The sequence below is a fragment of the Natator depressus genome, chromosome 14 (assembly GCF_965152275.1).
Source record: "Natator depressus isolate rNatDep1 chromosome 14, rNatDep2.hap1, whole genome shotgun sequence".
Lineage (NCBI taxonomy): Eukaryota > Metazoa > Chordata > Testudines > Cheloniidae > Natator > Natator depressus.
The window spans coordinates 19,015,381-19,033,763 of record NC_134247.1 but is presented as its reverse complement, the minus strand read 5'-3'; the positions used below and the strand labels follow the sequence as shown (position 1 = coordinate 19,033,763).

At 40.4% G+C, this 18,383-nt stretch overlaps 1 protein-coding gene across 2 annotated transcripts in view; it reads left to right on the top strand.

The window, feature by feature from the left end:
* OGFOD3 (2-oxoglutarate and iron dependent oxygenase domain containing 3) overlaps positions 1-18,383 on the top strand; it is a 92,106-nt gene that overhangs the window by 37,607 nt on the left and 36,116 nt on the right. For both annotated transcript variants that reach the window (XM_074972006.1, XM_074972007.1), the window contains exon 7: positions 1,901-2,054. In XM_074972006.1, coding sequence (XP_074828107.1) covers positions 1,901-2,054 — 154 coding nt within the window. The remainder of the gene's footprint in view (positions 1-1,900; positions 2,055-18,383) is intronic.

Sequence of the window (18,383 nt, the reverse complement as noted above, 5' to 3'; positions counted from 1 at the left end):
CATGTTCTTGGCCTTTAGGGACAAGCACTTCAGCATAGATATATTGTAGCTATCAGCTGGGTCGGGCCCACCGGCATCAAACCCAGGGGATAGATTGTTTTTTCTTTGCCTTTGTGGTTGCTACCCCCCACACCCCTAGTTGTTAATCATTCTAGTGATGGTTTCTACAAAGCACTGAGCGCCCTCAATTCATGGTGAAGCAAAACGCACATTGACAATGTTCATATCTTGTAGGATTGGGCTCCTACTGAATCTCTGCTTGGTCCCGAGAACAGAGGGACAACAAAGTACTTACACATCCCTATTCAGCTTATTCATGCTTCATGGTGAGCATGTGCTTAAGTGCTTTGCTGAATTGGGACCATAAAGTGTGACGTGTGAGCAATATGCCGTGGTGTTAGAAACATTCCTCCAGGACAGGAAGATGGATTCAAAGACCCAATACTGTATCTCTCTTTCATTTTCCATTTCTCTGACCTCAGTCTTGTCAACTCTCATGGTATTTAATGTTTTTCTTGAAGCCCTAGCTCGTGGAGTCATGTGAGATTACATGAGAATCTCACCTTTCATTTAAAAAAAAAAAAAAAATCCAGCCCTTATGGTTGCGGAGAGAATCTGGAAAGTGTGACTCCGAAAGGCTCCAAAATCAGAAGGCTAATAAAAAGTACACCAAATGTATTATTTTGTAAAATCTCATGATTTGACAGGATAAGAGGGCTGATTCAGGAGTTTTGAATGCATGGGGTTGGCAGTCCTGTGATAAGTATTTGCCCCTCAAACCTGACAGATCTGACTTTCAGCCTTCCTACTCTTTGTGACGATCTCTATTTAAAACCTCTAGAAAAGTATTTGAGAGCATGTACTGAAATTTCTCTGAAGTTTGGTACTGCATATTGGAGAAACTTTTAATAATGGGTATAAGCTACAAAAATGATGATGCAGTTCCACTGGGAAGCTTTAAAAGTGTGTTTACTTCCAATGAAACCTTTTTCAATGTGCCTTTTTAAAAAAAACAAAAACAAAAAACTGCACTTGAAAAGCAAGAGCAAGGAGAATAATTGAAGAGTTTAAAATATTTGTTTAAAACTGAAAGAAAACAAAACAATGTTAAGATTAAAACTTGATCTTCCCATTTCAACACTTAATTTCCTTTGTTATGCTTGTATCTCAAGATACAAGTTTTTGGAGGTACAGATTTCTTACCTGGTCGTCTGCTGCAGATTAAAGGGATATCTGTCAAATATTTTCTGTTTTAATTTTGTATTATTTATTAAGCCTATAGGTGTACGTGGCATTTTACAAAAAGATTGGGGCCACAGAATTTGCCCTAAGGAACTTAAACTAGAGAGCCTTGTTTCTGTCTGTCTGTCTCTCTCCCTCTCTTGCCATTTTATTAAATTTTGGTTTTATTGGGTTGGCTTGGGAGTATGGCTCATTGTTGGAGAGACAAGAACAAAATGGGTTGGGAGGAGGGATGTGGAGAAGGAAAGAGCAGCTGCATGGTATAACTAGCTTTTAATTTTTTTTCATTCCTCTATTTGTTATGCCCTCTTAGAAGCCTGTAAACAAAGTGCCAAACTTTATATATAAAAGAAAGAAAGAAAAGAAAAAATATTGCTTTTTAGCTTCTGAGAATAAAAAGAAAGGAAAGCGACTTGAGATGGTGGATTCTTATAGCTCTGATCCAGGTTTGTTAAGACAAGGGAGAAAAAAATCCAAACTCCCTGAAATATATTTACAGAGGTAAATGTGATGAAGAAATTTAGGCTGGGAAAAGCAGTGACAGTGGACAATCAATAAACTGTAGGAGCAGATAGTGAAAGAAGCAGCAGAACAATAATGTCACTCTGGTTTAAATTGGGACCTGTGCCATGGTGCTGTGTCATGTTCTTCTTTGCAGTGATGTAAGGCGGAGAATTCAACAAACAATAGCTCAGGCATTTGGTATCAGCTCTTCTTCCATGTATCTGACCAAGCCAACCTTCTTCTCAAGAATAAACAGCACAGAGGCCAAGACAACGCATGATGAGTACTGGCACCCGCACATTGACAAGGTAAGTGGCAGGTTCAGAGAGGCAGAATGTGTTTCCTTTTGGGATTAAATCACTTTGGAGACTGAGTACGCAAGTGTACCAGACCATAATAACGATTGCAGTTGGGAGATGTTTGTAGGCTGGTGATATAAAAGTTGTTTCAGTGAAAGGAACATGGATGAAGAATGCTCCAGCTTGCCTTTGTCATACTGGGAGCACAGGACAGTATCACTCATTTTTTCAAAAGTGTAGTTTTCCTTTAAAATCTTTGGTATTTTCTGCTAGAATTATTCAACCATGCGATACTCTGTAAATACAGTAAAAGCTTTGTTATCCAGCATGTTGGAGAAATGTGGGGTGCCGGTTAATCAAAAATTCCGATTAACTAAGAGTTATATTTACCAATGGAATACCAATTTTCAAAGAATTAGAATACAATAAAACGAATAAAGTATAAAATAGTATACAGGTACTCACCAATCCAGTAGTAGTACTTCACTGCAGAGTGGTTGGTTTCTTGAAGCACTTAGGTGTATACAGGTAAAGCTTCTATACAGTAGGTTATCTTATGACACTACATATCACTATAGGCAGCACATGGCGTTCACCCAGGTCACTTAAATACACTTAACACTAAAACTATACTGAACACAATTTAATCTCTCTTTGATGATTCAGAAGGCACTTCAGGATCTTGCAGTGCCTCAGGGTCATTATTATCAACATCAATTATCATTGTAGATTTAGAAGATGTAGGAGATTGGGCTGAATCTGTAATAACCCTATAACACACTCTGGAAGCTGCTTTTTTGAATAAATCCCTGATATCAGCTTGCTTACTTGTATTCTGCCTCTTTTGCATAAACGTAGAGTGCAGAATGTGCAATTGCATAATGTCCTGGGCAGTACACTAGTCCCGGTTACTAGATTGAAGATTGGATTGGGAGATATCAGAAATGCCCATTAATAGAACTTATTGGTTGATAAAGTGCCGGATAACAGAGCTTTTACTGTATCAACACCAGTTAAAAGGAGGGGTATCTGTCCCATGTGTGCGTGCGCGCGTGTGTGCGCACCTATATATAAAATTTTAAAATAACGTAAACACAAAGGCAGTGTTATGTCTCAAAAAATACATTGCCATATAATACTGATTCTAATGTGACCTTTGTTCTTCCAATCCTAGCAGATCAAAAGGTTTGGGGTCTTGGTGTAAGATAAAAGATGATGTAACACTTAATTGTGAGACGTACCTAATAACATCTGCTACGATGTTCCCATATCCCAATCCTGTGCCTATAAATATTAGTTTGTATTCAGGATACCCCTGTGGTGGGACACTTCACCCATACTTAGTAGCAGTAATCTCGTTCAATGTGATATATCTGTTAAAGTTTTATATCCTTTGCTATTGCCTACTATGGTGGGTAGACTGATGTTGCTTTAGTAGGTGGCTGTGTATATTACACTTTTTCTTCTCTTTTTGGCGATTTATAACTTTGATATGCAGGTGAATAAAAACATTCTGTAATGTAGAATGCTTGTCCGTCTAAAGTTTTATAAGGACAAAAGCATATCTGTATAAATACATCTGGTACTCCTGCCTCCCTTTATATTTCAGATCGTGTTTATTATTACTCAGGCATCAAGAAAAAACAATCATACGTTCTTTGAGCAAAGTGCAGTCAGGGATTCTGATGACTGAGCAGTCTTACCAAACATATTTCTGGTTTGCACAATATGAAAAAGAAAAATGTCTGATTGCTATGTTCTTCAGAGGGGCTACCCCATCTAAGATACTCAGTAACACTTCTGCTTTGTTTAACATTCAGGAAAGTTTGTCATCTGCTCATCACTGAGATCTGTTTTTTTAAATTAGGGGTAGATTTTGACAACTGCTTTAATAGATGGACTGATTAATCACTCACCTACCTCCCAAGTAGTGTTTTAACTACAACCTTGTAGCACTCATGCACATAAACTGGAAAAGAAAAAACTTATTTGAGCCAAAAACAGCTTTATTTTGAGGGTGTGAGAGAAGTAGAGAGATGGCGTTTCATCTCTCCATGGTCTGTCTTGGAAAGCCCAATATGAGGGTGTTGAGCGGCAAACAGAATTCTTTCTGCTTCTGACATCCACAAAGAAGCCACGTCAGCACTATTTTCATTCTTGATACGGTTCTTATTAGTATCAGTTTGGGTAATCTGAGTTTTGATGCAAACAGTCTTTTCTGTACCAGTCTGTGTACTTGTGCTATGGGATATGTTGTATCATGATAAACACTAGTGCTGTGCAGGAACCAGAATTTTCATCCCACAGAACGTTTTTCATTTCTGAAAAATTTTCATTCTGGATCCGAATGAAGAGTCAGATATGTAACATTTTCTGTGGGATGGACATTTTCAAAACAATCTGTTTCAGAAGAACTGAAAAGGGATTTTTTGAAAATTTCTAGTCCAGCCTCTCCAACTAAGTGTCAGCTTGCCAAGCAAACTGCTGGGGAGTCTGGGGAGTCCCAGCTGTGGGAGAGCTCACTAGATGGGCTGCTGGAGACCCTGGAGCCCAGGGACTCCTGATACCCTGGCAGCTTGTGAAGGAGGCCTGGAAGTTGGACAGCCGGGGAGTCTGGGCTGGCAGGAAACCAGGCAGGGTTAGGTAGCTGGCCTGCCTGTCTGGTCTCTCTTGAAAGTTTAATACAGTCAACACATTCCTGTGGAACATTTCAGTTTTGTCAAAGTAGTATTTTCCTGATGGAAAACTCTTTTTCGGAAAACTTTCAGCCATCTCTAGTAATCACTGTTTCAGGCCCTAGGATGGAAAATGATTTTGGCACCCCCTGTGCAGACTGGCTGAGCAAAAGTCCCTCCTTGTCCTCAGTTGTTGATTTGAGACCCCAAGAAGTTGGTTGAAGGCCAGCCCTGGTTTCAGAGGTGTGATGAACCACTCAATCTCTTAAAGCACTTATCAACCTTTACAGATAATTTAAATATTTAGGCATCAGTGCAGTGGCTCTGGAACAGTTTTTGGAGTGAGGGTGCTGAGCTGCATCTCTCTTACCCCTGTCTGCGTGGGGAGGACGCGGACAGGGGTAAAGTGGCAGAGGCTGGGCCCACAGCAAGGGCTGGTGTAGAGCCCCAGGTGTGGGGCCTGCGGTCAGGCGGGACCCTGGGCTGGCAGCCTGGACCCTGGCACCAGCAGCAGAGCCCCTGGGCACAGGGCCGGTGGCTGAGTGGGACCTGGGGCTGGCGGCTGAGTGGGACCCAGGGCCAGCAGCAGAGCCTCTGGGCAGCAGCAGGGCAGGCATCCAGGACCCAGGGTGGGAGGGGTGCAGGGTGCAAAACCTGGGGGTGCTGCAGCTCCCCCCACACCTCTTCTTCCCATGCCTATGCATCAGTGATGTGCAAGGTTTATTTTACTGCATGTTCTGTGGAGGAGACGTGACTTTTTCATGATCTGATTTTGGTTATGATGAAAGGTTTATTGAGTGATTTTGTAAACATAGCAGGGGTCTTTTATCTCTGAGATCATAGCTTATGACCTTTGTGAAGTTCAGTGGATTGAACTGAGTGAGTCTTGTTTTTGAGTTTAGTTACATTCATTGTATCCAAGTGGATCTATGTAAATAAGCAGAACTCAAATTACTGGTGAGAATGCCATATAGCTAAATAAATTGGGAGTTCAGCAGAGATTTAAAAACTGTAATTGCTCCAGAATCATGGCCCACCCGAACCAAGAAGAACCAGATCTAAGATTTACAGCCATCCAAAAGCTTATCAGTGCCTCACTGTCAGTAGGTAAAAGTTATTAGTAGGTCGGCTTCTAAGGGCATGACTTGGACATCCTTGATTAGAAGTCACATAAAGAAATATTTCTTACCAGGAAAAATGCTTGATATTAAAAGGACCAAGTTGCATGGAATAATAATAATTAATAAATACTTGGCTCTTGTGTTTTTGTCCATGTTTCTGACAGCATCAGTCAAAGCTGTGGTAGTCACCTTTGATTTGTTGAACTACGAACTGATGCTCTCATTAGCAAAGTGCTCATTCTGCTGTACTGAACTTCAGATGTTGTGACAGGCTGACATTACTTGAGGCAGCCTCAGTTTAAATTAGGGCAGTGCTGCAAGATCAAGTGTAGAGCCATTGACAAAGCAATGATAATCCACACCAGCTTTCTGAAGATTGTTGGTTAAAGGGGTACTGTAAATACAGAGTAACGTGGATGGGGAGGATTTATACAGTGCAGATTACCCAAACTGATACTAATAAGAACTGTATCTAGAATGAAAATAGTGCTGATGTGGCTTCTGGCAGTTCCATCACATGCTCCAGTCTGTCACAGGGGACACCATCCTAGCAGAGATCCCAGTTCCATGAAATGCAACGACATCATATGCTTTCACTCTGACTCTTCTTATTAGTCTGTTCTCAAAAGAACTGTTGCATCTTCACCATCCCACAGCAATTTTAGGTTACTACAAATCTGTACTAAATGGAAGAAAAAAGTGTCTGTGTGATGCCAGAAAGAAGAATTACTCAGAACTGGTAATTAGTTTGAGGGTTGCACCATGCTTTTTGTCAGTTTTTGAAGGTGTAACTGGAGGTGGTTTGAATGAGAAAATACATAATGTATTTTTGCTGCTGCTCTGCACGGTGAAACTTTGTCAACAAAAAATTTGAGAATCTGTGTAATAAGTGAACATGTAATAGGAATACAGTACCCCAGGCCAATGTTTTATTTGGAGATACTATATCTTTTTAACAATGACTTTTGCTTAAAACTAATGAAGGTAATTTGGGCTGCTACAATCTATTAATGTCTCAGCCAATTCACCAATTTTTGGAGACCATTTTTTAGGCTGTTTTTCAGAACAGAGATCAGCTAGAGTTCACATCCTCTGCAGCTCATCTTCCCCTCTGCCTCAGGGATTATGGCCCTGCTTACAATCTAAATGACCCAAAAAAGCCTCTGCTTTTTTTCTGAACCTGGATTATGTCAAGTGAAACTGATGATGCTCACGCTCATTCTTAACTAAGGTGTGGCAGAGAAATACTGTTGAGTTTTCCCTACCTTGTAAAATAAATGTCATCCTTTTTATGGTCATCTTCTCTTAGGCAGTTTTTCTTCAGTCATACCCTTTCCACCCAAGGGCTGGAGAACCCCAGCAACTCCCAACTCAGGCGTTACCTTAGAAGGCAAACCTCTATCATGACTACTGTCCTTGACTAATACTTTTAAAATACAAATATAATTCCACAGCCAATGAACTTGTAAAGTACAATAGGAAGACTTTCATAGAACTTGGGTAGGAGTACTCGGAGTGGGGGGAATAGTAATATGGACAATTACTGTGTTCAAATGATTATGGGTGAAGTTTACATTTCCTGTTGTAGCTAGTGATTTTCCATTTGTTTCCTGGCTGTATGCTCTTCACCATCAAGAACACATTACCTGGGTATATCTCACTTAAATAATTTCCATGTCATTGCGGGGGCCTCAGGCACTGGTGTGGCTCCGTCCCTCCTGTTCTCTCCTTGTGGCACATAATAGTCTGGTCTCTTGTAGATTGTAATACTTTGGTCTAATTTTGGTTGCTGGGTTAAATGTGTGGGTTCTAGGTGGTGTTGGTGGCCTGTAATGTGCAGGTTAGATGGTCAGACTAGATGATCTGGTGGTCCCTTCTGGCCTTGAACTATATGATGCTGTCACAGACATCATCCTAGGTGCCGGAGCAGGCTGAATAAGATTGAAGAGTATAGCTGCAATTCCAAGAGTATTTTAATCAGTGAAAGTGACAACAGGTTGGGAGAGAATATTTAAAAATTAAAGGAAATGAAACTGTGGTCTCCCTAATGCAGAGCCCCCTGCCACCAAGGCTTGGGAACAAAGACTTGGAGGCCTTTGGCTGATAGCACGGTGTGCATCTAGAATTGTTCATCCCTATGCTGAGGCCAGTACCATATCATTTGAATTCTATTCTGAAGTCCTCAAAATAAGGCTTTAGTGGGACATCAGATATGCACAGTCTTTGTGCTGGGATTTCACTTTAGTGAGGTTCCTCCCTGGGAAGGAATTCCATAGCTTTGGTAGGCTCAATTTGCATTAAGACTCTTCTTCTGCTCCATGGGCTGGGCCTGAAAGGAGTGTCTTGTGTGAATAGCATGTGGGAATACCATCTGTGCATTCTGTCATGAAATGATCCAAAATTCAATGAAAACTAACTTTAAAAATATACACAACAGACCATGCTGGCAATGTTTATCCCTGTCCTCACTAGTAATCGCATGAGAACCCTCTCTGAGCGCTGTCATGATAATCTGGGGAGCTTTCAAGGCAGAAATGAGGAATGGGGATATGTGTGTGTGTGTGTGTGTGTAAGGAAAACAAGATGAGCTGGTTATTTTAACTCATTTGAATGATGACACTGGAAGAAAGAGCTGTAACTATAGTAGTTATTGTTTGTCCATTTTTTGTCTCTTTTCATACATTAGGGTGTATTTTTGAATTCTGTAGCTACTGACTATTATTGTCATGTGTTTACAGCTATTTGGGCACTATATTTGTTCCTTCTCTCCTGTTCGTTACTATTTTCCACATTTGTTTTGCATCAGAAAATTAATAATGTGGTCATTTAATCCAGGCAGCAGATGTCTCTATTGAGGCCACACCTAGAATTTGCAAGTTATCCTGTCATATGGAAACTAATTTATTTTCAGCAGGATAATCTGTTTTCTTTCTGAAAGTTGTTTAAGGCTTCTCTGTTTTAGCGTCCCGACAATGCACATACAGAGCAGCCAGCAGGGTGCATTTTTACTGTTCCCATCCATCTGTCCTTATGCATGCCTCATTTGTCATCTTGCAGGTAAACTGTGGGCTGTCAAGGGAGTAGATCTGTTATGCAACTGGCTGAGTGGCTTTTGTTTTTCTATTATTAACAGCAACAAAAGTGTAACATAGTTTTTAAATGCATCATGTAAAATGTAGTGATTTTTACAGTTGTCCATTAAGTCCATGTCCCCTTGTGTGTATGCGTCTCAATATAGCCTTTTATTATGTAATCACATTATTTTTTTCCCAAAGAACCCTACCTCTCTCATTTCACAGAACTGATGCACAAAGGACAGAAACCAGTTATCATTTGAATCCGATATACTTCCCACGCCATCAAAAGTCCATTTACGGCACAAACAAGGCTCTGCCATCCCTGTCTATCCTGGACCACTCTTTGCAGGTCCTCACTGATGTTAAGTCTCAGAAGTTTTCCAACTCTGAGTAATGTGTGATGGAGGGATTCTTTTGTTTAGCCCTTTTACAGGATCCTCCAGCTGTTCAATGACACCCCCTCGCATGGCAGATGCTCTGGCTTCTTTCTTAACATGTGGCCCAGATATTTTCATTACCTTTTCCAGATAACTTTGGAGATGAGGAGTTGAACGCTGATATATTTCACCATTTGTTATAAATTCATTCAATTTAATATCTCTTATTTTCCTCAGGCATTTGTTTTTAGAATTCTAGAATAGTAGGACTGGAAGGGACCGCAAGAGGTCACTAGCCTAGGCCCCTGTACTCATGGCATTTAGTCATCTGTCTGTACTTTTGGTGGATTTCCAGTTTTCAAATCCAGTTGTTTAAATGGAAACAGCATTTGAGATGAAGTTTTGTCATTTGGTTTTTAACTTGTAGATTTTTGATGACCAAATCTTGTTTGCACTGGTGAATGCAGCTGCTGCCTTGCTAATTCATGACATTATTTCCTTCTGGAAACCCCCCATTTGCTTGCACGTTACTGCCAATGTATGTGAATTGACTCACGTCTTGTATTTCCTTTCTAATGTAAGACTTTAGTTCGGAGTTGCTGGGGATCTCACAAATTTGTTATTTCATAACTCATTATTAAGAGTCTTTTTTGCATAGCTGGACAGTCTCTTTGCTTGCATGTTGGTTGAGCTGTCACTTAGAGCTATGTTGTCAGCAAAATCTAAATCGTCTTAAGTCATGCAATGCCTGTGTTGTATGTCTACACTTTTTCTCAGAAGGGCATGTCTACACTACACCGACATAGCGATGCTGGCATAACCCTATACTGTAGACACAGCCTACACGGACTGGCGTTTTTCCATCAGTTTTTGGAACCTCACCTCCCTGAGCAACAGTAGCTATGCAAAAGAAGCATTCTTCCATCAGTATAGCTACATCTCCACTGGGGATTAAGTTGGCATAGGTTAGTCAGGGGGTTGGTTTTTTCACCTTTCTGACTGATGCAGTTTTATCAATCTAACTTTTGAGTGTAGACCAAGCCATAATGAAGTCAAATGACAATGCCAAACAGTAGAGGTGAAAGAATGCATCCTTGTTTGATGCCAGTGTCTATGTTAAACTGTTCACTCAAGTTTGTGTTTACTTTAATTGTACAAGTTGCACTTTGATATAAAGCCTTGATGATGTTAGCTAGTTTTGTTGGCATACCATAACACTTCAAGGTATGTCAGAGTAAATTGGGGTGGAGACCGTTAAATGCTTTCTTCAAATCTGTGAAGTTTATGAGAAGTGGGTTTTGTTACTCCATACCCTACCTGACTACTCTTAGGGTGAAAATCTGGTCAACTTGTGATCTACTGGATCAAAATCCAGCCTGCTTTTTGGTTAGCTCAACTGCTTTCTTTGTTCTACTTAAGATGATACTGCAGAAGGCATTGCCTATTGCTGAAGGAAGTGTAACACCTTACCGGTTGTTAGAGTTGTTTTGATTACCTTTCTTTGGTATTTTGACAATAATGCCATTTTTCCATGGTCTTGAAGGCTTTTCCTGGTCCCATGTGTTTATTGAAAAGTTTGGTGATTTTACTGATGATCTCATCAGCACAAACTTCCAGAATTTCCCTCGTCTTCACCTGCAGCTTTCCCAGGTTTTCACTTTTTAGTGCATCTTTTACAATATGTTGATATCTATTTTTGGATGTTTAATTTCTTTGTCAAAGTCAACAGTTTCTTTTGGCTTTGGTCATTTTAAGACCTCTTGAAAGTGTTCTGCCCATCACTTTTTTTTTTTTTCCCTGTTGGTCATAGATCATAGACTCTCAAGGTTGGAAGGGACCTCTGGAGGTCATCTAGTCCAACCCCTGCTCAAAGCAGGACCAATCCCCAATTTTTGTCCCAGATCCCTAAATGGCCCCCTCAAGGATTGAGCTCACAACCCTGGGTTTAGGAGGCCAATGCTCAAACCAGTGAGCTATCCTTGCCACCAAAAGTTTTTCACCCCAGATGGGACTTGAACCTACAATCCCTGGCTTAGGAGGCCAGTGCCTTATCCATTAGGCCTCTGGGGCTCTATAAACAAATAAGGTTCTACCGAGATTTGAACTCGGATCGCTGGCTTCAGAGTGCCAAACATTACACCATGGAACCACCTCCATGGTGGTACGGTCTTTCCTTATTTACCCTAACAGGCTCTCCGGCTGGTGTAAACTTGCCAGTTAGAATGCTGTTGAATTGATGAAGTGTTTTACAATCACCTCTTTTAGCAGCTGCCTCAGCTTCTTTGGCAGTGTTATCCATATATTTCCTCTTGTATCTTCTCATGCTGCTTTTTACTGCTGTCTCTTTTGGGTTAAACGGATGTTTTGCTGCTATTTTTCTGGAGGTGTGTTTGAAGAGTGAATGTTTGCTTTGGCTTGTCCCTTTCTTTTACACAGTTCCACATATCCTCACTTATCCAGACTTTAGGCTTGCATGTCTGGAAACCAACTACAGTTATTGCAGCATCTGAGATACTGTCATGCAGAAAGGACCATAACATGTCAGTGTTGACTTCTTGTAGTGGATCTCAGTCCTACAGCATCTATACTCTGTTCTTCAGTTCAATTTGAAATTGCTGCTGTAATGTCTTCTCTGTTAGCCTTTTGCTAATCTTCTTGCTGCTTTTTGGGGTTTTAATTTTCTTAAATTTAATCTTCATTCTTGCTACACACAAATTTTGGTCACTTTCAACATTGTCATCTCTGTATGCTCTGATGCCTTGGAGAGTTGCCCTAAATTTCCTTCCATTACATAGACAATCTGTCTGGTTCCTTGAGACTCCATCTGCAACATTCCAAGTTACTTGTGCATATCTATGTGGATATAGTGTTCCACCCATTATGAGCCCTGACACCAGCCACAATTCTAGCAGTCATTTGCTGTTCTGATTTTGGGAACCAGTATGCTTGCCCATTGCTTTCACCACTCTGTTGTTGTCATTCCCAATCTTGTAATCAAAGTCCCTCATTACTAAGCAGGTGTCATGCTTGGGAATATTGTCAATCAGAGTTTGTAGGCAATTCATAATTGATCTTTGATGTTATTATAGCTGTCTGTTGGTTTGTAACATTATATAAATATCATTTTCATGTATTGTGTTTTGAAACCTAGCTCGAAGCAATCAACTATTAATTGGCTCCCAATCTGTTATCGATTTTTATGCTTTGGAAGTCATAATTAATGCTGTTCCCTCTGAGTGGTAATCATCTTACCTCCCTGAATATATTACTATTTAATTTTTGAGTTGTTTTTTATCAGCTCTGGGCCATTGACTTATCTTATTCCAAGGATTTTGAGATTTGTCAACAAGATGAAATTCAGTAAATGCAAGTGTAAAGTACTTTTCTTAGGAAGGAAAAATCAAAAGCACAACTACAAAATGGGGAATAACTGGCTAAGGAGTAGTACTGCTGAAAAGGATCGGGGGTTACAGTGGATCACAAATCAAACATGAGCCAACAATATGGACAGCTGTGAAAAAGGCTAATGTTCTGGGTGTATTAACAGGAGTGAAATATGTAAGACATGGGAGGTAGTTGTTCCACTCTACTTTGCAGTGGTGAGTCCTCAGCTGGAGTATTGTGTCCAGTTCTGGGTGCCACATTTTAAGAAGGATGGTGGAAAAATTGGAAAGAGTCCAATGGAGAGCCACAAAAAATTATGGTAATTTTCGAAAACATGACCTAGTCATGTTTTGTTGTGAGGGAAAAAAGACAGAGGCGTGGGGGAGGACCTGATAAGTCTTCAAGTATGTTAAGGGCTGTTATAAAGAGGACTGTGATAGATTGTTCTCCATGTCCACTACAGGTAGGACAAGAAGTAATGGGCTTAATTTGCAGCAAGGGAGATTTAGGTTAGATAATAGGTAAAATTTCTTAATTATAAGGATAATTAAGTATTGGAATAGGGAGTTGGAAGGTTGTGGAATCTCTTTCACTGGAGACTTTTGAGAACAGGTTAAACAAACACTTGTCAGGAATGGTCAGTTGGTCCTGCCTCAGCATGGGGATCGGGAGGAAGGACTAGATGATTCTTGAGATCGTTTTCAGATTTACATTTCTGTAATTCTGTGAATGTTGGTAAATAAATCAAAGCTGCAGAAGCTATCAGAAGCCTGTGTCCCAAGAAAGGGGAAAAAATTCATAGGCAGGAGTTGTACACCAAGCTGGATGAGCAAGCATCTCAGAGAGCTGATTAAGAAAAAGCAGAAAGCATACAGGGAGTGGAAGATGGGAGGGATCAGCAAGGAAAGCTACCTTATTGAGGTCAGAACATGTAGGAATAAAGTGAGACAGGCTAAAAGTCAAGTAGAGTTGGATCTTGCAAAGGGAATTAAAACCAATAGTAAAAGGTTCTATGGCCATATAAATAAGAAGAAAACAAAGAAGAAGTGGGACCGCTAAACACTGAGGATGGAGTGGAGATTAAGGATAATCTAGGCATGGCCCAATATCTAAACAAATACTTTGCCTCAGCCTTTAATAAGGCTAAAGAGGATCTTAGGGATAATGGTAGCATGACAAATGGGAATGAGGATATGGAGGTAGATATTACCATATCTGAGGTAGAAGCGAAACTCAAACAGCTTAATGGGACTAAATCGGGGGGCACAGATAATCTTCATCCAAGAGTATTAAAGGAATTGGCACCCGAAATTGCAAGCCCATTAGCAAGAATTTTTAATGAATCTGTAAACTCAGGAGTTGTACCGTATGATTGGAGAATTGCTAACATAGTTCCTATTTTTAAGAAAGGGAAAAAAGTGACCGGGTAACTACAGGTCTGTTAGTTTGACATCTGTAGTATGCAAGGTCTTGGAAAAAATTTTGAAGGAGAAAGTAGTTAAGGACATTGAAGTCAATGGTAAATGGGACAAAATACATCATGGTTTTACAAAAGGTAGATCGTGCCAAACCAACCTGATCTCCTTCTTTGAGAAAGTAACAGATTTTTTAGACAAAGGAAACGCAGTGGATCTAATTTACCTAGATTTCAGTAAGACATTTGATACCGTGCCACATGGGGAATTATTTGTTAAATTGGAAAAGATGGGGATCAATATGAAAATTGAAAGGTGGATAAGGAATTGGTTAAAGGGGAGACTACAACGGGTCCTACTGAAAGGTGAACTGTCAGGCTGGAGGGAGGTTACCAGTGGAGTTCCTCAAGGATCGGTTTTGGGACCAATCTTATTTAATCTTTTTATTACTGACCCTGGCACAAAAAGTGGGAATGTGCTAATAAAGTTTGCGGATGATACAAAGCTGGGAGGTATTACCAATTTAGAAAAGGACCGAGATATCATACAGGAGGATCTGGATGACCTTGTAAACTGGAGTAATAGTAATAGGATGAAATTTAATAGTGAGAAGTGTAAGGTTATGCATTTAGGGATTAATAACAAGAATTTTTGTTATAAGCTGGGGACGCATCAATTAGAAATAACGGAGGAGGAGAAGGACCTTGGAGTATTGGTTGATCATAGGATGACTATGAGCCGCCAATGTGATATGGCTGTGAAAAAAGCTAATGCGGTCTTGGGATGCATCAGGAGAGGTATTTCCAGTAGGGATAAGGAGGTTTTAGTACCGTTATACAAGACACTGGTGAGACCTCACCTGGAATACTGTGTGCAGTTCTGGTCTCCCATGTTTAAGAAGGATGAATTCAAACTGGAACAGGTACAGAGAAGGGCTACTAGAATGATCTGAGGAATGGAAAACTTGTCTTATGAAAGGAGACTGAAGGAGCTTGGCTTGTTCAGCCTAACTAAAAGAAGGTTGAGGGGAGATATGATTGCTTTCTATAAATATATCAGAGGGATAAATACTGGAGAGGGAGAGGAATTATTTAAACTCAGTACCAGTGTGGACACAAGAACAAATGGATATAAACTGGTCACCAGGAAGTTTAGACTTGAAATTAAACGAAGGTTTCTAACCATCAGAGGAGTGAAGTTTTGGAATAGCCTTCCAAGGGAAGCAGTGGGGGCAAAAGATCTATCTGGCTTTAAGATTAAACTCGATAAGTCTATGGAGGAGATGGTATGATGGGATAACATGATTTTGGTAATTAATTGATCTTTAAATATTCATGGTAAATAGGCATAATGGCCTGTGATGGGATGTTAGATGGGGTGGGATCTGAGTTACCCAGGAAAGAATTTTCTGTAGTATCTGGCTGGTGAATCTTGCCCATATGCTCAAGGTTTAGCTGATCGCCATATTTGGGGTCGGGAAGGAATTTTCCTCCAGGGCAGATTGGAAGAGGCCCTGGAAGGTTTTTCGCCTTTCTCTGTAGCATGGGGCACGGGTCACTTGCTGGAGGATTCTCTGCTCCTTGAAGTCTTTAAACCACGATTTGAGGACTTCAATAGCTCAGACATAGGTGAGGTTTTCCGCAGGAGTGGGTGGGTGAGATTCTGTGGCCTGCATTGTGCAGGAGGTCAGACTAGATGATCATAATGGTCCCTTCTGACCTTAGTATCTATGAATAAAACATGAGGCATATCCACCAATACTTCTACACCTTCATGAGCATCTGCATGTGTTTCCCTGTATATTGAAGCAAAATAATATCTAGCTCTTGTATAGCTTTTAAATAATACATAACTCTTATATTTATATTTTAAATGCTATTACAGCCTGTGGTTACTATTTTTATTTTTATATGTATTTGTGTGTGTGTGTGTGTGTGTGTGTGTGTGTGTGTAAATATATATATGGCTGTAATAGCATTTCAAACATTTCATGTACAAGAAATGATTACGTGTCCATTATAAATAATATTTGCTTTCAGAGTCGTACATGAACAACAGGTCTTACTAAAATCAGCAAAATGTCTCATTCAGAAACGAGAGCAAAAATATTGAAAAATGAAATAATAAAGCTCCCTTATTTAGCCTACTTCATGGGTCTAACTCTGATTGTTCAGATACAAGGTCTTCTTTGAGGTTAAAAAAAAAATCGGCAGTTGTTCTGGATCTTAGAAACCCATTGGTTTATCCCTCTGTCATCCTCAGTCTAGCTGGAAGTAGCCAGACCATAAGATGCTCAGATAAAAGAAGTTTGCTTGCCAGGAATGGATTGTCCTTCTACAGGTCTGTGGCAGGACCCAGATTAACGTTTTGTTGGGCTTTTTTGTTTTGTTTTGTTTTGTTTTTTTTAAATAACCTCCACCAAACACCCACACTCAATGTCCTTCAAGGACTGTTTCTTGCTTACCATTGGTGGCTCAGTTATAATACTCAGTTGGTCTCAGGATAAGGCTTAGTCTACCCTAGAGAATTAAGTTGATGTAAGCTGCCTTACATCGACTTAATTTTGTCGGTGTCTACACTAGACTGCTGCTTCCATCAAAGTAAATGGCCTGCTACACTGACATCATAACTCCACCTCCATGAGAGGCATAGCACTTATGTTGGTGTAGTTAGGGTGATGCAGAGTCTGTGTAGATACTGTGTTACTTACATTGGCTGTTGGCTGTCATTCTTGTCAGTTTCACGGCTGCCCCTGGCTCAGAGCAGCAGGGCAGGGGCTCACAGCTGGAGCCAGGAAAGAGATAAGAATGTCAGTTTCACTGCTAGTAGGCTCCATGCTGTGAATTTGAGCCGGTGCTGGGCTCACAGCTCGGGTTGTCACCCCAAGGTGGGTGCAGGGCTCCACCTCTGAGCCCCGTGCAGCTGTCAGTGCCCCACACTCAGCTGTCAGTGCTCACAATGCCTCACTTAAGTCGATGCAAGCGTTCTTGGTGAGGATGTGCAACACTGGCAGTAGCAGGGTAGTGTGGACACCAGCAGCTGATAGAGCAGGACTTGACAACTCAGTGTCAGGATCTAAGATCTGGGGGAAACATAGTCAGAGCAAAGTTACTGTTGTAGCATTTGGATCCCCATTCCCATTTAAGATGTCTAATACATAATTCCTTCCTGTCCCCATCTTTTATGATGTCCCAATTCTCCAAACCCTTGTGCACATGAATTGTCCTGTTAAGTACAATAGGTATGGGGCCACTTGTGAGCCTAAGGTTACTTGGGGGTGTGTTTGGGATCGTCGCATTAGAGAGGAGCAATAGTTTACATATATTCCTTAATTATCAGGGTGTGTTTTAACAGAATTAAATTACTTATTTATGGTTATTTTGGCAGTGCACCAGTTAAAATTCACAGCTATGCAGGAGGCAAAGTAGGTGAATTCCAAGGAAAAGGTTAATAAGCTGGAACATATATTTCAGGGAAGGCTAGATGCGATAGACATTTTTTGTAGCTTGGAAGATATGCCATTGATTAATTTTCTTCAGTCCAATCTGCTTAAAGTGTTTTTTTAAATCTCTTCTGTCTCCTATGGGTAGCACAGGATTGGAAAATTTCATTGTGCGTTTACAGACTGTAATTGGAAAAGCAGGGGGAAATGTATAGGCTGTAGATCTAGATATCAAGAGTTTCTAGATAGTGAAGAGCAACAGCATTTTCTAGTGTCCTTCCAAAACAGGGCTTTTTTGAGTGCTAGAAAATTAAATAAAGATCAATGAAGGCTTAGCATGCTAGTCACTCTTTCAGTTTCCATGGGATACTTAGGAGTGCTTTAAGATTGTTTGAACAAGATTTCAGGGATTGGCCTTTTTTGAGCGAGAGAGAGAGAAAGAGGGGTGAACAGTATTGTTGACCCCAAACGTTCAAAAATCAGAGATTATATAAAAATAATATTTTTATTTGCCTTCTGCTTTTTGAGCCTGTAAGATTCAGTGGGATTACATTCTGAAGCTTTCTTCACAGCCACGAGGCTAGAAACTTACTTTTCTTTAAGAATGAAGGCTGAAATCCTCACATATTCACTTGACTCCAGGAGCTGGGACTTTAAGGAAAACAATAATTATCATGAAACTCATGACAAAATCATGGGAGTTGACAACACTGGGTGAATCCCATCCTGTTGCGCCAATGAATATGGCAGAATAATTTCCAAAATATTGCCAAAATTTTGGCTCACTGAAGATCATCTCAACTTGATATTTTGAAGAAAATTTGGAGGCAGAGGGTCTTTATTGTTT